Source organism: Uranotaenia lowii, chromosome 3 (assembly GCF_029784155.1).
Source record: "Uranotaenia lowii strain MFRU-FL chromosome 3, ASM2978415v1, whole genome shotgun sequence".
Lineage (NCBI taxonomy): Eukaryota > Metazoa > Arthropoda > Insecta > Diptera > Culicidae > Uranotaenia > Uranotaenia lowii.
The window spans coordinates 357,962,657-357,987,229 of NC_073693.1; the positions used below are offsets into that span (position 1 = coordinate 357,962,657).

General features: G+C 35.2%; 1 protein-coding gene across 1 annotated transcript; it reads left to right on the forward strand.

Annotated features, from left to right (window-relative positions):
- Nucleotides 1-330: 330 nt before the first annotated feature.
- Nucleotides 331-24,398, forward strand: LOC129751864 (putative odorant-binding protein A10). Its single transcript, XM_055747617.1, has 4 exons — nucleotides 331-437; nucleotides 1,114-1,260; nucleotides 19,922-20,156; nucleotides 23,575-24,398. Exons 3-4 carry the CDS (start codon nucleotides 19,931-19,933, stop codon nucleotides 23,712-23,714), a joined length of 366 nt encoding a protein of 121 aa, XP_055603592.1. The 5' UTR covers nucleotides 331-437; nucleotides 1,114-1,260; nucleotides 19,922-19,930; the 3' UTR covers nucleotides 23,715-24,398.
- Nucleotides 24,399-24,573: the final 175 nt, after the last annotated feature.

Genomic DNA, 24,573 nt, shown 5'->3' on the forward strand with positions numbered 1-24,573 from the left:
ACAATATTTAAGCGCATCAATTTTTAAAGCTTCTTGATCTTTTTAAGCAACCTGGCGCCCCTTCTTAACTTTAAATTGTCCAGACTGCCTGTTACCTTGCCGACAATTGACATGCCACTCGTCGCCACAGTTTGAGCCGCAGCCACACTTCGCTTAGTCGAACCAGACCATTGCATTGTCGGGTAAGTGTGATATTTTATGAATCGAATGACGCACCCAGGTACCTACCCGGCTCTTTAACTATGCAGTGTCTCTGCCTTTGGGTCTGCCCCATTACTTTGTTCGTCTGTCTCTTTTGCTCACTCACTCGATCCATTCATAGGCCCCTCGATTCAAGTAAAGCATCTACTCATAATTTACCCGTACTCGCCCGTTCCAATCAGTTTCGATCTCAACCTCGACGTCGTACGACCTACACCTTTTTTCCATTCATACAGGTACATATTCGGCTAAGTTTAGTATTTTTAGAAGTGCGTTTTAACTTTGATTCATCGGTGTTCTTTGAAAATTTACCCAAGAAAAAAGTTAAATATCTGTTGCTGGAGTGCAGTTTGGAACAAGTTTCATCCCGAAAATTTAGTTTCCTATCTGTCGGTTGTTTTTTTTTGTCAAGTTTTTCCCTCCAAAGTGGTGAGAATTTCCGTCATTCGCTTCTCGATCGGTTAAAGTTTTTCCCCGGAAAAGCCGAAGAACCGCTCCTTCTTTTATTCGAACGAAAATTTCATTACCGCGCAGCAACTTAAAACTAACCAAAGCGAGGGTGTGGAGGGACGAATTTTGCGCCAAAAACAGTAGTGCTTCTTATCAGTGCTTTGTCGTTTGTGGGGGGAAGGCCAAAGTTTTTCAGCTTTTTTTGCAAGGAAAAGCTTGAAACAGAAAAACCCGACAAGGGAAAACTGCATCCAAACTAGAGTTAAGCTTTTTGGCAAATTCGAGAAAGAAAAAGCTGCCAAATTGAGTGCATGGTTGTGAAAATTTTCCCCCGGGAAAACTCGGGACAACGTGATTGTGCAACCAACCGTGGCTGGCTCAATGTGTTTGATAACGTCGAACAATTTTCGCTGAAAGTTGTCATTTGTTTTTGTTTTTTCATCCGTTTTGTTTAAAACACAGGATTGACAATCTTCATCCGGAGTAAACAAAAAAAAAACAAACAACATCAGTTCGATTGGACCCAAACAAAACCGTACCTGAAGTAGAAGTTGCCTCATCAAGCAGCAGCAGCGGCAGCAGAAAAAGAAAGAAGAAACCAGTTGAAAAGTAAGTGAAATAATCAACTTAATGTTTCATGTGTCCATCAGCAGGGCCATTGCATATCGAAGTAAGCCACGCTCGATTTTGCTTTTTTTTCTTCTTTCGCGCTAAGAGTGGGAAGCCAAGAAGTGTATTGCATAATCTTGCATGTCTCAGCAACCGTTGCATTGGCTTGGCTAGATGGTTGTTGTTTTTAATGGTGGCGATATGAATCAAGTACAAATGCTTGAGATTGCTTGGATGAAATTGTTTCCACTGTTAAATTTACTTGGAAACAGGTCGTATTTATTATATCTTAAACATAATGTTTTCATGTTATGCTATTTCCAAACTTGAACCGATACTTAGCAGTTTTAATGCACTTAGATTAACATTTGACTAGTTTCTGGCAATTATGATGGACGAAAGCCACTGATTTTGATGAGTGACTTCAATGGTATGAAGCCTTAGCTTAAGCGACGAACCTTTCATTTGCTTCGCTGAAGGTTTCCAGTATTCAACATTAGCGGAAAAAATATTCAGGAGGTTTAGCTAGAAACATTATTTTGTATTCAACTTAAAGATATTAAAGAATTCAATTGAAACCATTGCGTTTATTTCAAAAATTCTGTTAATTCACCTGATTTCTGGAGAACATTTATTTGGCATAGAATCCTCGATATTGACTGGTTAATCGCGCGATGAATTATTTGTTGTTTTCATCGACTTTTTTTCGGCGAAAATTAAAACGCAAATACTTGCCAGTAGGTCCAAACGTTTCGAGCTACTTTTGGCATTTCGCTCCTCCTCAGTGGACCTTAAAATTAAATTTATTATTGTATAATTTTCCATTTTAATTTGCTCTTGTAAAATGAAAAATTATAAAATAAATAAATTCAATTTTTAGGTCCACTGAGAAGGAACGACCAAAAGTAGCTTGAAACGTTTGAACCAACTGGCAAGTATTTTTGTTTTAATTTTCGTCGAAAAAAGTCGATGAAAACAACAATTAATCCTAGAAAAAAAAATTTTTTTAAGTGGCTTTGGGAATATCCAACAATGGTTCATTTATGAATCAAGTTTAATGCCATTCTCCGACGTAGAATCCGTAATAAAAATGTTTAAAAATTTAGTTAAAGGCAATTCAATTTTAAATTTGAAATGAGAGGTAGTTACTAAAGTTTGTAGAAAATTGGGAAATTAGTGTTACTATGATAGATATATCTTTCTGTTACTAATCTTCCTTAGCGATTAGGATCAATATGACCCAAACTGTACCTTTTTAAGGCGATATTTCAGAAACGGTTGAAGCTGGATACATGAAATTTTCAAACTTTTCCCAAAATGAGAAGCTCTAAAATTTCTCATTTTTAGATTTTTGAATAGGGCTATAATACTAACCCAGCAAGAAATTAGGCAATAAGCCGGTCAGGGTCAACAAATGAACCGATTTTTATAAATTGTGCATTTTTCAAATCGTCCAACCAAATGTGTGTTATCAGATGCTTTTTAAAAATTTGTTTTATTTTTTATGGTCTTCAGAAACCGACCTGAAAGTAAAAAAGTCTTTGAAAAATGAGTGTTTTGCAACAAATATGACTCGTTTTGCTTAAGTCGTATTGGAAAACATTTTGTTGATTTGATTTGAGGTAGATTAAGAGCTTATATTAAAGTTTAAAATGGCTTGGTTTTACAAATCACAGCTGGTTATTAGAAAATTCCTGAGAACTATGGAATTTTTTTGAAAAAAATGTTTTTATTTATAATTATATTTATTTCTAATCGAAAGTGATAAATTTATTTTGAAGAGACTTCTAGGGTGACCAATTTAAGTATAAATTCATAAAATTTCAATAAATTGAGGACTAAATGTGAGGTAAATCGATGTTGCTCCACGGGGCAAAATTATTCTTAAACTTTAAATTTATTCATCAAATAATATTAGGCATAAAAAAATATCAATTTCTTCTTTTTTCCCCCTCCCCCTCCTTTGAAATTTTCAAAAAAAACTGAAGTCAGGAAAGCAAAAAGGTTTGAAGTATTTTATGCATATTTCGAAAAAAAATCAAATATCCGAAAGATTTCAAGACCAAAATGCAAATTGTGGAAGATGGAAGTTTTAACACCTTTTCTTTTTTGATTTTATGGAATTTTTCTATTAAAACCAACAAGATTTATAGGTTTTGTGCAATGATGTAGCATGCCATTTTGCTTAAGAAGAAAAATAGCGTTCGGGCAATCTTTATTTATTTGTTTTTCGCATTATTTTTTATTATCCTTCCCTTGCGATGTTCCAACTCTGAGTGAAAAAAGAAGGATTTGAAATTTTTTCCGGGCTTATTAGGAATGAAAAACGACCCTTTGTTAAGCTCAAGAATATAGAATCTGCATATTTGATCCATTTTATGAATAAATAAGGCGCGGCGATCTCTGGAAATCTCTCATTGTGTGATTTTCGCGGTTTTTAATGTGATTAAAAAAGAGGCAAATAAGCAAAAAATTAGTAAGTTTTTCATTGGTTTTAATTTTTTTTACAAAATAAATCCTTTTTTTGTCTTTCATAGTTCGAACACCGCTGAAGGTGCGGGGGGGGGGGGGCTCAATAAAAAATAATGCGAAAAACAAATAAATTGGAATAAATTGCATACTATATCATTGCACAAAACCTATAAAATAATGTAATTTTTTAATTGAAAAATTCAATAAAATCAAGAATACACATGGTGAAATTACTTCCATCTTCCAATTTTTTTTTTTTGGTCCTGTAATCTTTCGGAAACTTGAATTTTTTATCAAAATTTCCATGAAATACTTAAATCTTTATTTAGATCCCCCCTTCGGGTATTTGGAAATTTCGAAGTGGGGGAAACAAAAGAAGAAAATGATATTTGTTCCAGCCTTATCAATCCAGTTTTAGCTGATTATTCAGTAAAAAAAAACAATGGATTTCAAGAAGGAAGACACTGAATAATCGTGTTTTATTTTTTAAATTTCCATGCATAGCGTGTGTTATAGTAACTAAAACCTTTTTAAAATTCAAATAAATCTTCAATTCAGCCAAAATCTAGCTAACATAGAAAAATTTTACAATTCGAACCGTGATGGTCGTGACCTTTGTTCTAGAAAGCCATCTTTTTTTGCCATTTTGTCTTTCGACTCAATTTTTAGCCGCCATCCAGATAATAATATATTTTTTAAATAGATCGTGAAAATATAGACAATTCCAAAATAGTATAATTTATTAAAATTGTTTTAGTAGTTTTGAAAATACAGCCGAAATAGAAATCCGGGTCTATATGACCCTAACCGGCTAATTGAACTTTTTTTAACCGATAAGGAAGGTCAATACTGATTTCACATCTCATGACATTCGATAATAAAGTTGCTTATTTATTCTAAAAAAGAAATTTCAAATTTTCAAAACAAATATTTTTGCTTAAATTTTTCAAAAACGCCTTCCTCTTTTGGAATTTTTCTATCATTTTAAATTCCAATTATTGAAATCTTAGGCTAAGTTCTGAATACTCATTGTGTCATTTTGATTTGAAATAGAGATCAATGAAAGAGAACTTGGAAATTACCTTACTAATGTCGGATTCATACATTCAATGTAGTATCTTAATTTCAAACTTATTTTCACTGTCTTGTTTTCTATGATCTTTTATCTTGATGCTTCGGTTTTGATTTTTGAACTTTTAACTCATTCTCAAACTTTTGAATTTTGTAATAGACTGAGTCGATTTGGGGTCATTTTTGAATTAATTTTTTTGTGTTGTAAAAACGGTAAACATAAAGTTATCTCATTTTCCGAAATAAAGTTCTTGCTTTTTTGTGCATTCAAATATGTGTTGTGAGGCTAAGGAGTACATTTAGAAAAAAATGCAACACTTTGTTTTGTTAGCAACTTAAGAATGCATGGATAGAAATTGATAAAATTTTCAGAGCAACTGCATAGTATAATAATTTGTCCATAATCAAACTTTTGTGGCCTGTGGCTGAAAACCTCTTAAATTAAGACAAAAAACAAATTTTTATGACGTTCTGTAGAGTCATTTTTTGAAATAACGTCAAATGAAGAATATTTACGACTTTAATTTTTTGGGCAAAACGTGCGCCATCTATAATGTAAACTATAAGCCATCCTTTTTTTACAAATCAAGGCTGTTTTTGATAACGTTTTCTGTTTCCTGAAGCTTGACTCTCAAAATAATTCGATATATTCAATTTGGTAGAGGTAAAGACAAGTTTAGCCGATTGACCTCATTCGGCACAAAATCAAAATATTGGATATTATATCCCTCCACCACAGTTTTCGCAGAATAGCAAGATTCAAAATCCAACCAAAACAGAGAATCAATTTTTTTTCGACCTATTGGTGTTATTGGGGTTATGCAGGGAAAAAATTCGTATTAAGAGAGGCAGTCTTATTTGTATATAAAGCCATTCATCGTGTCAATTGTTAGAAAACCCTGACTGATTAGCAGCTTCCACAGATCGTCAGCTTCCTACTAGACATGATTTTTTTTTTTAATTTTTGCTCCAGGTTTGACTTTTCAGCGAAAATTTTCAGGTTGGAAACCTGCCAGGTTCCCGTTAAGGGTTTTTTTTTGTAGTCGATTACAAAATTTTTCAAAATATCTCCCCGCTAGCGGTCCATATATTTTTCGCAGGATTTGATCACCGTATTTTAAGAATTTTTACAGTGGACAACTTTTTTACCTTGTAGAAATGAGGTAAGGCCTGTTTATTAATCAGCTAGACAAACCAACAAGAAACATTTATGTTTTTGATCACTTCCCTTTAACTTCAAGGAATCAATCAAAAACTTATTTTTAGATCCTCTAGGAATCCTTGAACGATTCACCGCGTGAATTTTGGTCTAAAAGTTGATTTAGAGCTCTCACCGGACTTTCCTGGATTTTTCTCGATACTGCCAAAAAATTTAATCAATGAGCTTCAGTATTTGACGCTTATTCAAAAACCACTTGGAAGCTTGTCAGCAAATTTTGTACACTTACTATTAGGTAGATTCACTGAAAATTTTATCAATTTCCATTGATGCATTCAAAAGTCAAAATCAAAGTGATACATTTTTTTGAATACACCCCATACTAAGTTGAATAATTCTACTGAATCAAAGCAATCGAAAGATTCTCTTTAATTCACCCACGTTATGAGAAAAGTTCAGATACCCGAATTTCGATAGCAATTCACTATCTTCTTCAATGAGCGTTTTTGATTAATCGAAAACGCTCACTGAAAAAATATTAAGTTGCTATCGAAAAACCGTAATCTGAACTTTTCTAATACCGTGGTTGAATTAATGGGAATCTTTCAATTGCTTTGATTTAGTAGAATTATTCAACCAAGTAGGCTCACTACACAGAGAATGACATGTGTCTTTTCTTTCAAATTTCTCATAAGGAAGGAATGAAAGATTTCAATTAATTGTAAAAATCACATTTTGAAAAAAGTTTTAGTATTTCTCAAGACATTCAAATCAATTACTTTCCAGCTGAAACAATATTTCTAAACATTGCACAGCTTATGGCAATCTAACAGTGTTGCTAGATTTATTTAATAAAAAAAATTGCTCTGTTTGTGACGATTTATTTTTTTGGTCTTTTCTTCTACCGCTTTGCAGTCCTCTGCGAAGTTGTGGCATGAAAATTTAAATTTATTGGCACTCACCTCATTGTGAGTTTATTCATCTGTGAAGGAATTGCCTATTTTGTGGATGTCCTTTATTTCTTCAAACCCTCTATTTAACATCCAATTATCGCAAACGTTGGAAAGAAATCAAACAAAAATATGATGAATCTCAGAACGCAGTGAGATTCGTAATGCACACTCAGGTTCATTATTCAAAATCTCAAAGCTGATTCAATACTATCTCAAAAACAGGTGTGTATAAGAAAAAATGCACATTAGGTTTCAGAGCAAATGATTAACAGGTCGCTGAAGAAGATAGTAAGTTGCTATCTAAATACCGATATCTAAACTTTTCTTATACCGTGGTTGAATTAAAGAGAATCTTTCGATTGCTTCGATTTAGCACCTTTCAACCTTTTTTTTTTGTTTTTGCAAACCATAGCAAATGGTGACTCAAAACCTTTGGCAACTCTGTACGAAATCAAATGATAGAAAATTAAATGTTGAAATCATCAAAACATCTCCAACATCTTTAACATCTCAAGAACAATAACATTCCAACTGTTCAATATTTTAAATATTCGACGAATTGGTTATGGCAATCTGACAATTTTGCTTTCACAGTCTGCTCTGTTTGCGAAGTAAAAACTTTTTTCTCTCTGCTCTCTACCGCCTTTTAATCATCGGCAAAGTAGGCTACATGTACCGAAATTAGTTTTGCATTATATTTTTGAATGAAACCAAAAAAAAAAATCACTAGTTTTCGCAAAAAAGACATAGAAAACCCGGGTGTCTTAATCTCGTTTAAAAAATCTTCAAACATATTGTCGTTCATTGTGACGAAATAGAAAATTTTAAAGACTGCAGGTGATTTGAAAATTTCTAAGAATGTCTATCCGGAGGCAAAACCACAGAGCCGCTATACATTTTCCATAAAGTAGGATTTCTTGAAATTTCTATTGATTTTAATTGAATTATGAGTTAGCTTATCGTATGCTGCCGTTTCTATAGTTTCATAGAAACCGCTGCCTGCTGAAAGTCAGCTCATAAATCTCATAAAATCTATTGAATTTTGAAAATGACTCTTCGCCTATGCACAGGATTAGTTAGTCATCCCATAATTCATCGCGGTTTTTCCCGGTTCTCTTCAAAAACAATCATCAACATTGGACTCTGCGGTGTTCGACCGGCCGTCAAACCGAACTGTCAACTTTTTCTGATCCACACGCCTACTAGATCCACCACTAGAATATAATACATAGTAGTAGGTAATGGTTATGGTACGTTAAGGTGGAAGTTTGTCACCGGGGGGTGGCACATCAACCCCCATAAAAAGGAAGCATTGATGGCCGCAACACGTTCCGGCTACAAGGTGAATGAAGCTTCCATTCTGAATGGTTGTCACACGAATCCTAATGAAAATAGTAAAAACAAAAACAAAAAAAACCGCCAACACCACAGGATGACAATGGATTAAGCCCCTCCTGACGGACGTTCAGTCGTTGTCGTTGTTTTTGTTGATGTTTTATTTTTTTCTGTTGTTGTCTGGTCCCTAGTCAATGTTGACATTAATGAGGGTGAGATTATTATAAGTTGCTGCCATGGTGAGCAATCAACAATTTGTTGCATTTCCATACCATGGCTAGGCTAGAGGTGTTGTTGTTTGTGATTTATTTTTTCCGCTGATTACATTTTTTTTCACCACCCCATTTGACATCCATGCGTTGGAGAGATGTTGTCGAGTGAACTTCCGATTTGGTGGTGGGATGAAACGCGGAATATTAAAGTAGCTATCGCATTAAACACATTTTGCTTCGGGAAGCAATTTGTTTTTGTCGGTCAACCCCAAAACACGGATGCATGTTGCACTCTTGCTATTGCTGGCTGCAGTCAATTTAGCAATTATTTTGCAATTTAGCACTTTTCATTCATTGTAAAGAGAGTAGCTGGAGCAAAAATTAACATGGATTTACATGTTTCAAGTAGTGCAGCAAATGGCGGCACAATAATTCTACAATTGAGTGAGAGGGAATTAATTGATGGCTTTATGTGCGGGAACACTAGGGGAGCTCTATGGATTTGATAACCGGTGGGAAACCTAATCGCTATTGTTTCTTAATACATGTATGGTTTACATTTCTTATGAGATACAGTTTTCCAAAGATTCTAAAATACCCTTCAAAAATAATAAGACCAAATTAGAGCAAGTGACTACATGATTCACTAAGACATCCGGTTTAAATATTTTTTTCTTGAAAACATTCAACTCATAATCACAAAAAATGATTCCTATACAAATCGAAGTACCGTACAACGGGGTAAGATAGATCACTTTTTTCAATATTTCTCGATTAAATTTTCTGTTAATGGGAATGTGGCATGTTTCATATTTTTAAAACCAGTACTGGACTCCTATGAACGTAAAACATGGAAGCAGAAATTAATTTGACTTCGTTGTTTACCATTTTTTGCTTTGGGATAACAATGCACCCTGTATTAATAAAAGCTGGTGTAAAAGTTAATATTAAAGTCTATAAGTCATGAACATTTTGAAGAATCAAGTGTTTCCGAGGAATCGGTCAAATTTCGAGAACCCAGTTCCTGGAGAAGAAAATGAAGTACTTACCGATGGGTCTTCGGTGTCCGAGAATTCCGGATTCGAACCCTCTCGATTATTTAATATGGGTGTATGTATGCTCAAATGAAGGCCTGTGGATCCTCTCACCCAAGTGTCGATTCTCTGAACTTCTCTCAATATCATCTCTCAATATCAGAGGCTTTTGTTGCAAAAGTATGATCCCGGTTCGGATCTCGCCTGTACAGAGTAACTCATAATGAAAGTTGACACATCCAGTTTTGTTTCCTAATCTCTATCTACATGCCAGAATGAATTAAAAAGTTTTAGAGTCATATTAATATTAAGAAAAGTGTTTTTGTTCCTTGATGACAAATTTTCGCATTTTTGTAATGGCTCATACTGAAGAGTGAATGTTCAATTTGTAACCTTTCAAAAGGAAATATTTTGAACTTCTCTTGAAAACTTGGAAAAATTGTCAATTTTTTCTGATAAGTTTGCCACCGTTTCATTGGTTTTGTAAATTTTAAATTCGGGTTATCAGTGAAACGTTTTATTCTTGGAGATGAAAGGTGGATTTAAAAGCTGAAAGACATTTTTACAGTTATTGAATAATGCGAATGAATTCAGCAAACATAAAATCGCATTATAAATGATAGCATAATTCGTTTACAATGTTCATGCGCAATTCCTTCCAAATAAGGAAACGATCGTAAAAATAGTAACTTCAAGTCGGTATAAATCAGATCTAATAAAAAGTCCGCCATGTTTAAAAATCCGCTCTCCCGCGCGAGATTCAAGTTAGAAAACAACCTTGTTGTTTTCTCTGCGATAAGCAGTGCAACCAGATTGCTAAAAATTCAGATGGTTCATTTGGAAAAATTGTCTAATGAGAGAAGCAGGAAATATTGTCGCTGCATGCATTGAGAGTAAAACTATAGCTCTCTCGAGTACTTTCAGGATGTGCGAATAAGATGTTGAACATCGTCCAATTGGTATGGGTAATTCTTATCGATTTAGCCAGAAGCTAAAAATATGTATGTATATTGCCTCCACGTTGATTGATAAATGCTGTTTTAACGAGTTTTATGCGATGATTCTAGAATGTATATTAAACATACTAACGTACACCATACTTTATCTGGAACAGTTCGTTATTTAGGGAAAGTAAATAGGCCCAGGGGTGCCCGAGAAATTGGAGAACGGTTGCTATGAACCGAGTGAATTTTAGGAATTTTGTTCGTCAAGTTATGTCGTGAGACGGAATACTATGTAAATAAAAATAATAAATAGGCCCAGGACTTTTTTAATTGGGTAACCACAGGTGGTAAATCCCGATTTGCGGATTTTATTCCAAGGCACGACGAGCCACCACGTCCTCTCAGTTTGCAACTCTGGGCTCATGGGTACAATGAGAAGAGTCGTGATATTCTTCGTGTTTACCCTCTTCTCCGTTAACTCTACCTGGCGCCGCAGACCTAGATCCACCTCAATCCACACTATCCTTCAATAGTGGGAGGTCTACTCGCGCTAGTGCGCTCCAAGGCAATACTCTGAAGTCTGAACTCACTTCTCACGACTCGAGAACCGACATCTCCTCGCATCGACTCGAGGTTGGCGTACGCATACCTCTCCTCTGCACGACTAAGGGCCCGATCTCTACTCTAGCGACTCGAGATCTGACCTCTCCTCCTAAAGACTTGAGGTAGCCTCTTGTTGATTAAAGACCTGATTTATCCGCTTGCAACTTGAGACCCGACCTCTTGTCGTTAAGACTTGGGGCTGACTACACAAACCTCTCTTCCTGAAGACTCGAGGCCTGACCTCTCCTCTAACGACTCGAAGCCTGTCCTTTTATCCAGGATTCGACGTTTGTAACCTTTATGCCATCGTGTGTCAATCGTGAGCAGCTTATCCTAGACTCACGCCTATCATCGTGACTTAACTACTCGGATGATTTCCATCATCCTACACTTACTCGAATGGCTCACTCGAGAATCCCTCTACCCATTGGTATTCCACAAACGTGGAGTAACCCTTTCCCAACAATTTCCACTGCAAAAAAGATAAAGTCTTATTATCGCAGCTTCGATCGTTCGGTTCGGCCGCACTACTCAGATACTCCCCGAAGGTGGAACAGTCAGATGTCAGGTTAAGGGTCAGTCTACTCCGACCATTGTCAGGTCTTATTGTATCTCTTTGGCTGGCAACCCCAGGATATTTGGCCCCGACACCGTGGTTTGCTCCCATCCTTCATGGTCCGCTACGAGGAAGCTATTGTCTTATCCCCGCAGTTTCCCCCGTAGGAGGCGGCACTACTCAGATACTCCCCGGCGGTGGGATATTCTACACCCATTCGCGGCGCACCCATGGCCTCCACTACGCAGATGCTCCTAGGCGATGGAGTCATCCTTCACCGTTCGCGGACTGCCGTTGACTCTTGATCCTCTGCAGGGCAGTCATGATCCGGGTGAACCCATCGCTGACTGCATGCCAAGTGTTGGAATCTGTACATAACCTCTGCACCACGTTCTTTGTTGTCGTTTTGGGCTCACAGACGGTAAATATGTTGGTACCTACCGCCACAAACCTCGGACAGGCCAACCCAACCTTTTTTCTCTTCTCTTCTTCGTCACCACAAGGTGGGCAATATGGCGATGCCTCATGTCCAAACCGGTAGTATTGCGTCATATGGAAATCCACTTCACCGTATCTTCTTCCGGTCCAGCTCCCGATGTGCGGGATCAGACGATGGGTCCACCTTCCTTTCGCTGAGCTGCGCCACAGCCTGCTGCCAGTGGGACATAAAGTTCTCGTTGGCGAGATCTTGTACGTTGGGCGTGTCTTTATTGTCGTAACAATAGACGCTGAACACTGTCTTCCCAGGGTCTGCCTCCAGGCCGCCGCACTGTACCACGAAATTGACGTGGTCAAGCTTGACAGTATCCTCCTCTTGCTACTTTGGATTGCCGAGGAGTTCGACATCATTCGTGTGAGTGCAGCCGTGCCCATCACCCCGTCGATCATCACCCTTAGGTACTAAATTGCGTGTTTAGGGGTTTGGACACTGTGAGATAGGGAAATACCTATCTTGGTTAATTTTCGAAACAGGTTAAAACAATGTCAACTATTTTATTTACATAGTTTACAATGTCAACTGGCAATCCAATTGACCAGTTTTCGAATATATCATCACATCGACAAATTTGTCTCTGCGAATCTCCTTCGTTCTCTTTCGGACGCGCTCTCTCTCATCAGACCGTCATCGTTCGGCAATATCGTGATGTCGTGCGTGATCCAATTGTAAACGCCCTCACTTCGTCAGACGAGAGCCAGTGGCAGACGAGTCAAGTCGTTCTACATCCACGTCGATTGGAAGCTGGTCTCACACAGAACCTGGCAATGTTATTCAAACCGTGTGGAGCACATCTCTGAGATTTCCCCTTTTTTCCCCTTTTTTGACAGATTTAAGCTTTTTTCCTCAGAGTTAAGCTTTCATTTCCTATGCTCTCAAGGAAAAAAAGCTTAAATCTGAGAAAAAAACCTTAAAAACGAGATTCACGACCACTTAATTAAAAGATGTTGGTCACCCGATACATAGACAAATCGTGTAACGTTGTCGAAATGTGTAGACGCCCGGGATAGAGGTGTATACACGCAGTAAATATGCCCAACACATGTGATCTCCGCACCAACCATATCTCATACAAAAAGTTAAGGTTGTGCCACCTCTATCCCGTTCTTACTCCTCCTTTGTTGCGATCAAAACACCCGTGAGATAGATTTCCATCCGTAAGAACACTATACTAGCACTGATCAACTTCAATTTTTCTCTCGATAAATTGTGCATTCCTATTCCAATTTATCGTCTCTTGTAATGTAAAAGATAATTTCTCGCTCCCGAACGAGAGCAAATTTCTCACTATTTCGCATGGAGTTAAGAGCGCGGAGAGTCAGAATGGACGTAGGGGGAAGTGTTCCTATATGCGCATATTGGGTAATATGCGCATACAGCCGATTGACGATATGGCTGGAGATTCATCATATCTAATTAGTGCAGTTTGAGGGTAATACGCTTTTAACACATGGCATATAAAAATTAAATTATTATATCAAGTCGAAAAAATTTAAAAATTCAAACAAGATTTTTGTCAGTTTTGTTATAATATATTGAACTTTAATTATTGTGCATACAGATTCTGTGAACAAAAATTTTAGTGGTTTTTCTTTCTTATTCATCTGGAAATCGGAAAATCAACAAATTGAAGCTTTTGGCAAAGTTGTAAATGATAAGATATTGGAATAAGAGACAGGTTCTGAATGCCCATATCAAGGCAGGTTAAATGCCTGTATCAAGAAAAATAGATTAGTCTTATAAATTTTTTACTTTCTATCATTTAAACATGAAATCTACGCTCAAATCACGATCTTACAGCGAAAAAAGAAGAACTTCCTACTGATCCGATAAAAATACAATATGGAAAAAATATTACCCTGAAATATGACCATATCGCATACTTAACTATGTTTCATGCAAAAGAACTAGTGATGTAAAAAATTTCACCAAAATTTCGGCCTTGACGTATGCTTAACATCCGTTTCTACCATTTTCAATTAAATAATATCAAAATATTGCAAGTGGTAATGAAATATAGCTAAAAACATAAATATGCGCATTTAGCCCGCCAGTTTCGGAAATCGGCTATTTTGACTTCTTTTATTATAAAATTATTTTCACAAAAACTGTAAGCGATTTTAAAAGAAAAATTTCACTAACGTATATAAAACAGATGTCCGCTCATGTGCATATAGTTTTCAGACTCCTATCTTTTGGAGTATAGGAGAAAATGAGTGCTTTCCTTAATATGCGCATATAGCCTTCCTCTCCCCTACATCTAGAAAAAGCACTCTCTTTGCCTTTGTGGTCAGAGTTGCCAACTTTTTTTCGAAAAAGTCTGGAAGATTTTGAAAAAATGTCTGGAAATATCTGGAAAACTCTGAATAGCTAACCTTTGGGGAAGGTGGTGACCTTTTTTTTTTGGGTCGCCAGATCCCAAAGTTGCAGATAGCCACTAATCGTTTGTTTCTGGCACTATCACTTACGTGTTCTGTTTGACTCTCAATTTGACGCACAACATCAAGCATTTGCCATTATTCCTAGCTCTCAACCACTTTTGCATTCAAAATTCATAAATTCTTATCATTTACTGCCATATTTCACCATGACCATTTTGAATTTTCATAGTTTCATAGAACAATTTACGTCCTACGCAAAAAGTCTGGAATTATCTGGAAGAAATGTCAAAAGTCTGGAATTCTGGAAACCTGAAAAAATGTCTGGCGAAAGTCCAAAAAGTCTGGAAGATCCAGACAAAATCTGGAAGGTTGAAATCACTGTGTGCTTTGGACCGCTTCCCGTTTTGTCAGAGAATATTCTCAGAACTAGAACTGACCGAGAGAAAATAATTTCGGAGGAGTTGTCTTGATCGGCATTGGAAAGGGATGAGAATTCATCGCGTTCTCACGCTAAGTATTTAACTCAGGGGACTGAGATAAACGGAGAATCATCGTCAATGATCAAACATATTTGGCAGCCAATGATTGAATTTGTGATAATTTGTGACAAATTGTTAGAGAGAATTAGAAGGTTAAAGTTAAAATGAGAGAAACCGGTGCTCAGAGAGAATGAAAATGTGCTAATTGTTGAAAATTGTTGCAATTTGTTAAGCAGTTGTTGAATTTTGATCATTACCATTCCAAATGTAAAGAATTCTCTCTCCACTGCAATCCCTCGGTTCAACTAGTGATAAACCAGATCTGCTCGATTTTCTTCCCTAATTGCGATATAAGGCGGGTAAAGATATGTGTACGTTAATAAGTTTTCTTAGCCAAATGCTCTCTTGATCTTTCAAAAACTAAAGGGTGATACGGTCAAAATTTGGTCAAGGGAAAACGCGTGTAAATCGGTGAAATCGTTTATTTAAAAAATCAAATTAAATTTCTTTTTCAAGTTTAATTAGTATAAAATTCAGGAAAAATATTCAGTTAGGCTTCCGCTTGTCCAAATCCGAATTGCCGGGCCTTACGCTTAACCCCTGCCATCAGATTTTGTACAGCCACCTTGTCCACCTTCTTCGTCGCAGAAAGCCTGTTTGCCTTGAACTGCTGCTCGTCCTTAGCAGCTTTTTTGGTCTTCTTTAGGTTCCGCTTGACAATAGCCCAGTATTTCTCAATTGAGCGGGGCTCTGGCGTGTTGGGAGAGTTCTTGTCCTTGGGAACCACCTGCACGTTGTTGGCAGCGTACCACTCCATGGTCTTTTTACCGTAATGGCAAGATGCCGCATCCGGCCAAAACAGTACGGAATAACCGTGTTTCTTCAGGAAAGGCAGCAGACGATTGTTCAAACACTCTTTCACGTAAATTTCTTGGTTGACAGTCACGGAAGCTATGAAAATGCTGCTTTTCAAGCCACAGGTAAAGATGGCTTGCCAAACCAGATATTTCTTCGCGAACTTTGACAGTTTCATGTGCTTGAAAATATCTGCTACCTTTCCCCTTCCTTTTGCCGTATAAAACTCCTGTCCCGGAAGCTGCTTGTAGTCGGCTTTGACGTAGGTTTCGTCGTCCATTACCACGCAGTCAAACTTCGTCAGCATTGTCGTGTACAGCCTCTGGGATCGCGCTTTGACCGTTGTATTTTGTTTATCATCGGGATTTGGAGTCACTACCTTCTTGCAAGTCGATTGTCCGGCTCGTTTTTTGGCTCGATGCACGGTTGTAGACGATACACCCAGAATATTTGAGGCATCTCGGAGAAAGAGGTTAGGGTTTCGCTTGAAACTACCGGCAACTCTCTTTGTCGTCCCAGCGGCTTCCGGTTTTCGATTTCCCCCGATCCAGACTTCCTGGCTGTCGACAAATGTTCCCCAAACACTTTAATCACATTTGTAACGGTTGATTTGGCAACTTTTAGCGGTTTTGCCAGCATTGCGTGCGAGTAGCTCGGAATTTCGCGATGCGCGAGCAAAATTTTGATACGCTGCTCTTCTTCCTTGGACGGCATTTTGACAACTGAAGAGTGAATTCCAAAATCAAATTTGGAGCAACATTCTACACACACACACACACACCTTCAAAATGAGGGGTGTTCAAGTTTTTTAAATGCAAAATTGATAGAATTACGTCAAGTTGATATTGACCAAATTTTGACCGTATCACCCTTTAGTAAAAAAAAAATCGTTTCATTACTCTATTCGTTTTGATCAATTTTCAATTCGGACATTCTTTTTCCAAAAATATGCCTTTTTCATATTAATTTTTCATCATCGTAAAAAAAAATTCATCAAACAATTATTTAAGTGGACACAAATTAAATGTTAGCTGAAAATATTTTAAACCATATCAACTAGAGAGAGTTTTACGGGTATTCACATTGATTTAGTGGAAATGTTCACCGAAACAACAGGAATATTATTGCCAATATTGAAAACCATTTCTCAACTTAAAATTGTTTTTAATGCGAATAAAAAATTTTAAACAGGAAATTTTTATGGTAAGTTGAGTATTTTGCACACCAGTTTTGTTTTTTTTTAAGATATTAATCTTCAACGAAACTCCGTCAACGGGGGTGACACGCATTATTTTTTACCATCGATGACTAATTTCAAATTTATGATCACAGGTAATCATAGGATTTTGCATTACATGTATAAATATTATAATTTTATATGAATATCTACCCGAAATTTTCGATAAGGTACCAAAAACAATTTGAACTTGAGTTGTATGCCACAATAGACTGAGTCGATTTGGGGTCATTTTTGAACTCCTCAAACCCTGGGGTCTAAAAAGCTTCGTCTTGGTCCAAAACTCATTCATGATTTTTTGCAGTATTTTTAAGTAACGTTTACATGAGTAAATTTGGACTTTTTAGTTTGTATGGGAAAATTGAATGTTTTGTACTGAAAAATCAACATCATTTTCGTTTCTTCTGTGAAAGCGAGCCAGCTGATGGTTTTTGTGCCGCTGAACAATTTTGTCCAAGACTATAACTTCGTAACTTCGTATCTTATTAGCGAGGAAGAATGACCTTAACGTAAGCTTGCCAGATTGCCCGGATTTATCCGGGTTTGCCCGGATATTTGATGCAAAATTTCGAGAAAGTCCGGTCCGGCCCGGTTGCCCGGATATCGTGAAAAAAGTCCGGATATTGCCCGGATTTTTCACAATTTCCACAAAGAAACCAAAAAAAAAATCAAAGTTTTTGAGTAAGTTTCAGCAAAATCGATTAACGGTATGGAAATTTTCAACGGTTGTTTCAAATAATTTCGCTGATTTACTTTTATAAACCTTTAAATATTTAAGTATTCCAAAACCTTTTGGGAAGTCTGCAATTACATCAATAAAATATTAATTTCTTTTTTTATGCATTTTTTCTTTGCTTTTATATATAATAACACCTAACCTAAATTTTGCCCGGTTTTTGCCCGGTTTTTGGATTTTAAAAATTGAAATCTATACCCGGATTTTGCCAGGTTTTTTTGAAAAAATGCCCGGAATTGCTAGGCCCGGATGGGAGTGGAAAAAATTCTGGCAACCTTACCTTAACGGGTTGAACTCCTATCAAAAAGAAAAGAAAAAAAAAGTATCTTATGAGGCAAACAAGTTATGAGCTGTTTAACAGGGATATGTCTTTTGGCATTGATAAGCAATCAATTCAATTGACATCTCTGCTGAAGCCTCGCGGAGTATTGTATGAAAAGAAGTCATGCAATACCTAGCTAGACATCCAACAGTGATGTCAATTGAGTTTATTGTTTATGAATGCCAAAATACATACCCCTGTTAAACAGTTAATAACTTTTTTTTCCTAATCATATACGAAGTTACGGTCTTCGACAAAGTTGTTCAGCAGAAATTTCCTTTAAAAATTTTATAAATTGGCACAAAAACCATCAGCTGGCTCGGTTCCACAGAAGAAACGAAAATGCTATTGATTTTTTCAGTACAAAATATTCAATTTTCCCATACAAACTTAAAAGTCCAAATTTACTCAAGTAAACGTTACTTAAAAATTCTGCAAAAAATCATGGATGAGTTTTGGACCAAGACGAAGCTTTTTAGACCCCAGGGTTTAAGAAATTCAAAAATGACCCCAAATCGACTCAGTCTAATGCCACAACCAGTGATGTCCGTGAACTATTCTTCATCAAATCTAAAAAAATATTTGCCTTTTTCTAAAACCAGTCCAGAGTATATGTACTGACAATCAATATTACACATAACCTTTACCTGTGAAAAGTTGAATGCAAACGGCTAAACTTTTACTCAACACAAGGTGTTCTCTCCGAAGAGATTTCATTTCATCAAAAGAAGCGTATGATGCAGACTTAAAAACAACTGATAGTTGTAGAAATTTTTATTTACAAGTTTGGCAATGTTAACAAATCCAATTATGCCTGTTCGAAGATTGATCACTGAAAACCACTTTTAAAGTATTTACCCAGGATATCAATGATTTTATTCTAATGCAAAAAAAAACACTTATTTACATGATTAAAGTCACGTAATTTTAAATTATAAATAAATTAGCACACCTAACAGTAGGGAAATCATTGTTTAAATTGAAAAAAAAAAACAAAGTAATAATCAATCGGAAGTAAATGCAATTTTTTCTCATATGAACGTTACTTAGAAATCCTGCTATAAATCATGGAAGTATTTTGAACCAGAACGAAAGAAAGACCTCAGAGTTTGATAAATTTGAAAACAATCGCTTAGTGACTCAGTCTATTTCGCAACTTGGCTTGAATTTGAGATATATCATCATCGGAATTGGGAAAACTGTAGAAAGAAAAATTGATCGGATTATTCTAAATGTGTGAGCTACAGGATGAAAATATATATAAAAGTTTTTTTGTCCACTTTAAAAGGTTTCAAGTAACGTATTTCGTTGTTTTACTATGATTTAAAATAAAGTAAAAATATCTTAAAGAGTATTTAATTTAATTTTTTAAAGTTATCTAAAATAATTTCTGGAATACTTTTAGGTGAATTGTAAGGTCTCCACCCCCTCTAAGCCCCGTGATAAATGCTCATTCCTGTCGGATCGAATTAAATTGTTGCTACTCGAGTGTAGCAATTATTTTACATGACGTGTTTGTGATAGCCCATGATTTAAATTTGTATCGCATTGATTGTTGCATCACGTAATTTTTTGTGCTCTCATCATTCAACCCCAATTGATTTGTCGTCCTGATGCTGATTAACATCGATTGAATCATTTTATTTTTTCGATTGTGGGTTCCATGAATTAGGCGTGCAATTAAAATTAAACAATTTTTTTATTTAACGAAAAGCTCAATTCCCTTAATTATGCTACAATAATTATCACTCTTCTGCAGAATTGATTTGTTGAATTGCAATTATCTCACAATCACCCTTTCAATTTCTCTTTACAGAAACACAAAATGGCTCTGCTGAACAAAAGTCAGATTTCAACGATGTTCATCGTTCTGTTTGTTTGCCTAGCGTTGGCATCCCTCAGTCAGGCAGCAGAAGAAACGAGCACCACCAAATCTCAGGTTTCGGATGAAGCCCTCGATAAGGCCCTCAGCGATAAGCGATACCTGATGAGGCAGCTCAAATGTGCCCTCGGAGAAGTGCCCTGCGATCCTGTGGGAAAACGATTGAAGAGTAAGTTGACCGCAAAAAAAAACTTTTCATAAGGCAGTGGACGAAAAAAGTTAGATACGTCAATCTGCAAATATGAGTTTGTTGCTTTCTATAGCTCATACATTTAAAAATTAATTTAAATTTATTTTAACAAACCAGAAACATTCAATTAAAAATAAAATTTAGCCGAAGGCAAACAATATGTCGCACTGAAAAAAATCAAAGCTTTTTGCAGTGTAGTAGATGGAAATCTATTTCCCGATAATCTGCTCTAACAAATTGCGCTAAACCGATTGTTGACTGGTTGAAGAATGGGATGCTGCGGCTGTGTGTTCTGCACACATACCAACGCAAGCACACGCACAAGCCCATTCACATCAACCTGGGCTCCGCGCTCGGCTGAAGCCCGCAGGCCTGATGGCGTGATAGTTTTCCGTTGTTGGCCACATGTCAGCAGCGAAAGTAATCAATTCAACGGCGTGGAGGTGTTAAATATCCCCTGCCTCAAAAGACTAGATGGATCGGCGATGTTTGGTCATTGATTCGACATTCATTGGTGGTTTTCTGCGAAATTTTGAAAAGGTTTTGGACACCATTGGCCGATTTTCGAGCGATTGATGGGAAAAATAATCATCTGTCATCTGAAACATAAAAAATACCTGACAATACATCGAGTGTGAGAATAAAATTCCAAAAATGTCAAAATTGTAAAAATTTTGTCAAAATTGTCAAAATTGTCAAAATTGTCAAAATTGTCAAAATTGTCAAAATTGTCAAAATTGTCAAAATTGTCAAAATTGTCAAAATTGTCAAAATTGTCAAAATTGTCAAAATTGTCAAAATTGTCAAAATTGTCAAAATTGTCAAAATTGTCAAAATTGTCAAAATTTTCAAAATTGTCAAAATTGTCAAAATTGTCAAAATTGTCAAAATTGTCAAAATTGTCAAAATTGTCAAAATTGTCAAAATTGTCAAAATTGTCAAAATTGTCAAAATTGTCAAAATTGTCAAAATTGTCAAAATTGTCAAAATTGTCAAAATTGTCAAAATTGTCAAAATTGTCAAAATTGTCAAAATTGTCAAAATTGTCAAAATTGTCAAAATTGTCAAAATTGTCAAAATTGTCAAAATTGTCAAAATTGTCAAAATTGTCAAAATTGTCAAAATTGTCAAAATTGTCAAAATTGTCAAAATTGTCAAAATTGTCAAAATTGTCAAAATTGTCAAAATTGTCAAAATTGTCAAAATTGTCAAAATTGTCAAAATTGTCAAAATTGTCAAAATTGTCAAAATTGTCAAAATTGTCAAAATTGTCATAATTGTCAAAATTGTCACAATTGTCAAAATTGTCAAAATTATCAAAATTGTCAAAATTGTCAAATTTTCAAAATTGTTAAAATTGCAGAAATTGTCAAAAAAAAAAATTGTAATAATTGCCAAAATTGTCAAAATAGTCAAAATTGTCAAAATTGTCAAAATTGTCAAAATTGTCAAAATGGTCAAAATTGTCAAAATTGTCAAAATTGTCAAAGTTGTCAAAATTTTCAAAATTGTCAAAATTGAAAAAATTGTCAAAATTGTCAAAATTGTCAAAATTGTCAAAATTGTCAAAATTGTCAAAATTGTCAAAATTGTCAAAATTGTCAAAATTGTCAAAATTGTCAAAATTGTAAAAATTGTAAAAATTGTCAAAATTGTCAAAATTGTCAAAATTGTCAAAATTGTCAAAATTGTCAAAATTGTCAAAATTGTCAAAATTGTCAAAATTGTCAAAATTGTCAAAATTGTCAAAATTGTCAAAATTGTCAAAATTGTCAAAATTGTCAAAATTGTCAAAATTGTCAAAATTGTCAAAATTGTCAAAATTGTCAAAATTGTCAAAATTGTCAAAATTATCAAAATTGTCAAAATTGTCAAAATTGTCAAAATTGTCAAAATTGTCAAAATTGTCAAAATTGTCAAAATTGTCAAAATTGTCAAAATTGTCAAAATTGTCAAAATTGTCAAAATTGTCAAAATTGTCAAAATTGTCAAAATTGTCAAAATTGTCAAAATTGTCAAAATTGTCAAAATTGTCAAAATTGTCAAAATTGTCAAAATTGTCAAAATTGTCAAAATTATCAAAATTGTCAAAATTGTCAAATTTTCAAAATTGTTAAAATTGCAGAAATTGTCAAAAAAAAAAAAAATGGTAATAATTGCCAAAATTGTCAAAATAGTCAAAATTGTCAAAATTGTCAAAATTGTCAAAATCGTCAAAATTGTCAAAATTGTCAAAATTTTCAAAATTTTCAAAATTTTCAAAATTTTCAAAATTTTCAAAATTGTCAAAATTGTCAAAACTGTCAAAATTGTCAAAATTGTCAAAATTGTCAAAATTGTCAAAATTGTCAAAATTGTCAAAATTGTCAAAATTGTCAAAATTGTCAAAATTTTCAAAATTGTCAAGATTGTCAAAATTGTCAAAATTGTCAAAATTGTCAAAATTGTCAAAATTGTCAAAATTGTCAAAATTGTCAAAATTGTCAAAATTGTCAAAATTGTCAAAATTGTCAAAATTGTCAAAATTGTCAAAATTGTCAAAATTGTCGAAATTGTCCAAATTGTCAAAATTGTCAAAATTGTCAAAATTGTCAAAATTGTCAAAATTGTCAAAATTGTCAAAATTGTCAAAATTGTCAAAATTGTCAAAATTGTCAAAATGTTCAAAATTGTCAAAATTGTCAAAATTGTCAAACTTGTCGAAATTATCAGAATTGTCAAAATTGTCAAAATTGTCAAAATTGTCCAAATTGTCCAAATTGTCTATATTGTCAAAATTGTCAAAATTGTCAAAATTATCAGAATTGTCAGAACTGTCAAAAATAATGTCAAATTTATCAACGTTGTTCAGTTGATGAAGTTTTTTAAATTTTTCACAAGCTCTTATTTAAATTTTTTTCTTTTTTGCAAATTTTTTAAACATATAATTTTAGTTCAATTTTGTTTTCTTATTTTCATAATTTATAAAAATTTGTAATTTTTCAATTTTTCTCTATTTTCTCAGTGTTTTAAAATCTATCAAGTCTTCAAAGTTTTATTTTATTTTAAATTAATGCGCCCAGCTCAATTATGAACCCTCGCGGAAGCTCACAAATGAATCAAGCCGTTAGTTTTTCCTCAAAGGATGAAAGCGGCAAGATTGTGCAAGTCAAATAAATTAAGATTTAATCATCTCATTTCTTTCGCCGAATCCGCTGAAGCGCACCAGCAAAGTGGACTTGAGACATTACCATCGCTATCAGCCATAGAGCAACCACACGGAGCGTAAACCAGATTACAACAACCAGTTTTGCATTAAAAATCCATCACTTGGCGGAAGCGGGGAGCTAATTTGAACATTTTTATTTTTGGTTTTTCCTACTGTTTTAACGTTTTTTCCTTTTCTGTTTCCTTTCAGGTTTGGCACCATTCGTGCTACGAGGCGCTTGTCCTCAGTGCACCCCAACTGAGATGAATCAGATTAAGAAAACATTGGCCCATCTGCAGCGAAATTTCCCCGCCGAGTGGAACAAGCTGATCCAAACCTATGCGGGCTGAATGAGCTTTTTCAAGGAGAATCAACGCAAAAAAAAAACAGAAGTAGAACGACGGAATAAATGGCGCTTGAGGCTCAAAACGGGCGAAAAATAAATTTTAAAAACGACAACAGCGAGAAAAAAAAGTTACCCTCGACCAAAGCTCGAAACAATAGCAACAATTCCAACATCATCGGCGTAGAAAGTTGAAAAAAAGAAAAAAAAATCAGCAGACACGGAGAGAAAAAGAAAAAAATTCTACCAAGTTCGCGACATTAAAATGCCAACCGTCAGAAAATAACACCGAGAGCAGCCAACTAAAAATATGATAAAAGGGAGCAGCAGAACAGAGCATATCGTAGCAAAAAAAACAGAGTGGCATAAAAAGGACCAAGAAAAGATTCAACGCTGGCAAAATTGCACGAGACAGAATAAATTCACTGTAAAACACAATTAGCTGTTATTAAATAAAGAACCGTAGCGAAATTTGAGAGACGGGGGCCAAAAAGGGGAGCTTTCATTCGTTGATGGGGGTAGCTACTGAGATGACGAAAGATGAAGGTTTGAGGAATGAGTGTGGACGAAAGGGGAGAAAATATATTTGAGGGGGAAAAGGGTTCGATGAGTTACCACTTTTATGTATATGTGAATATTTTTCAAACTTTTAGAGGATATTCATCAATAAACAAAGTTTTAATTAAACGGACATTTATTTCAAACCGCTTATCACTCACATATCACCGATCTTAATTATTTTTTAAAAGTTTCTTGAATTACACTTTGAACATTTGTATATAAAACTTTTCTATACGTAACACTAGCTGACCCGTTTTACTCTAAAGTTCTGCTCTGAAGTAATGTAGCATTTCTTTTTGTAAGGA

What these genes read in the sequence shown, in the direction of transcription:
- LOC129751864 (XM_055747617.1), top strand. Translation starts at nt 19,931, where the DNA reads ATGGCTCTGCTGAACAAAAGTCAGATTTCAACGATGTTCATCGTTCTG. An exon ending in TGTGGGAAAACGATTGAAGA is followed by an intron (nt 20,157 to 23,574) that starts GTAAGTTGACCG and finishes GTTTCCTTTCAG; the next exon opens with GTTTGGCACCATTCGTGCTA.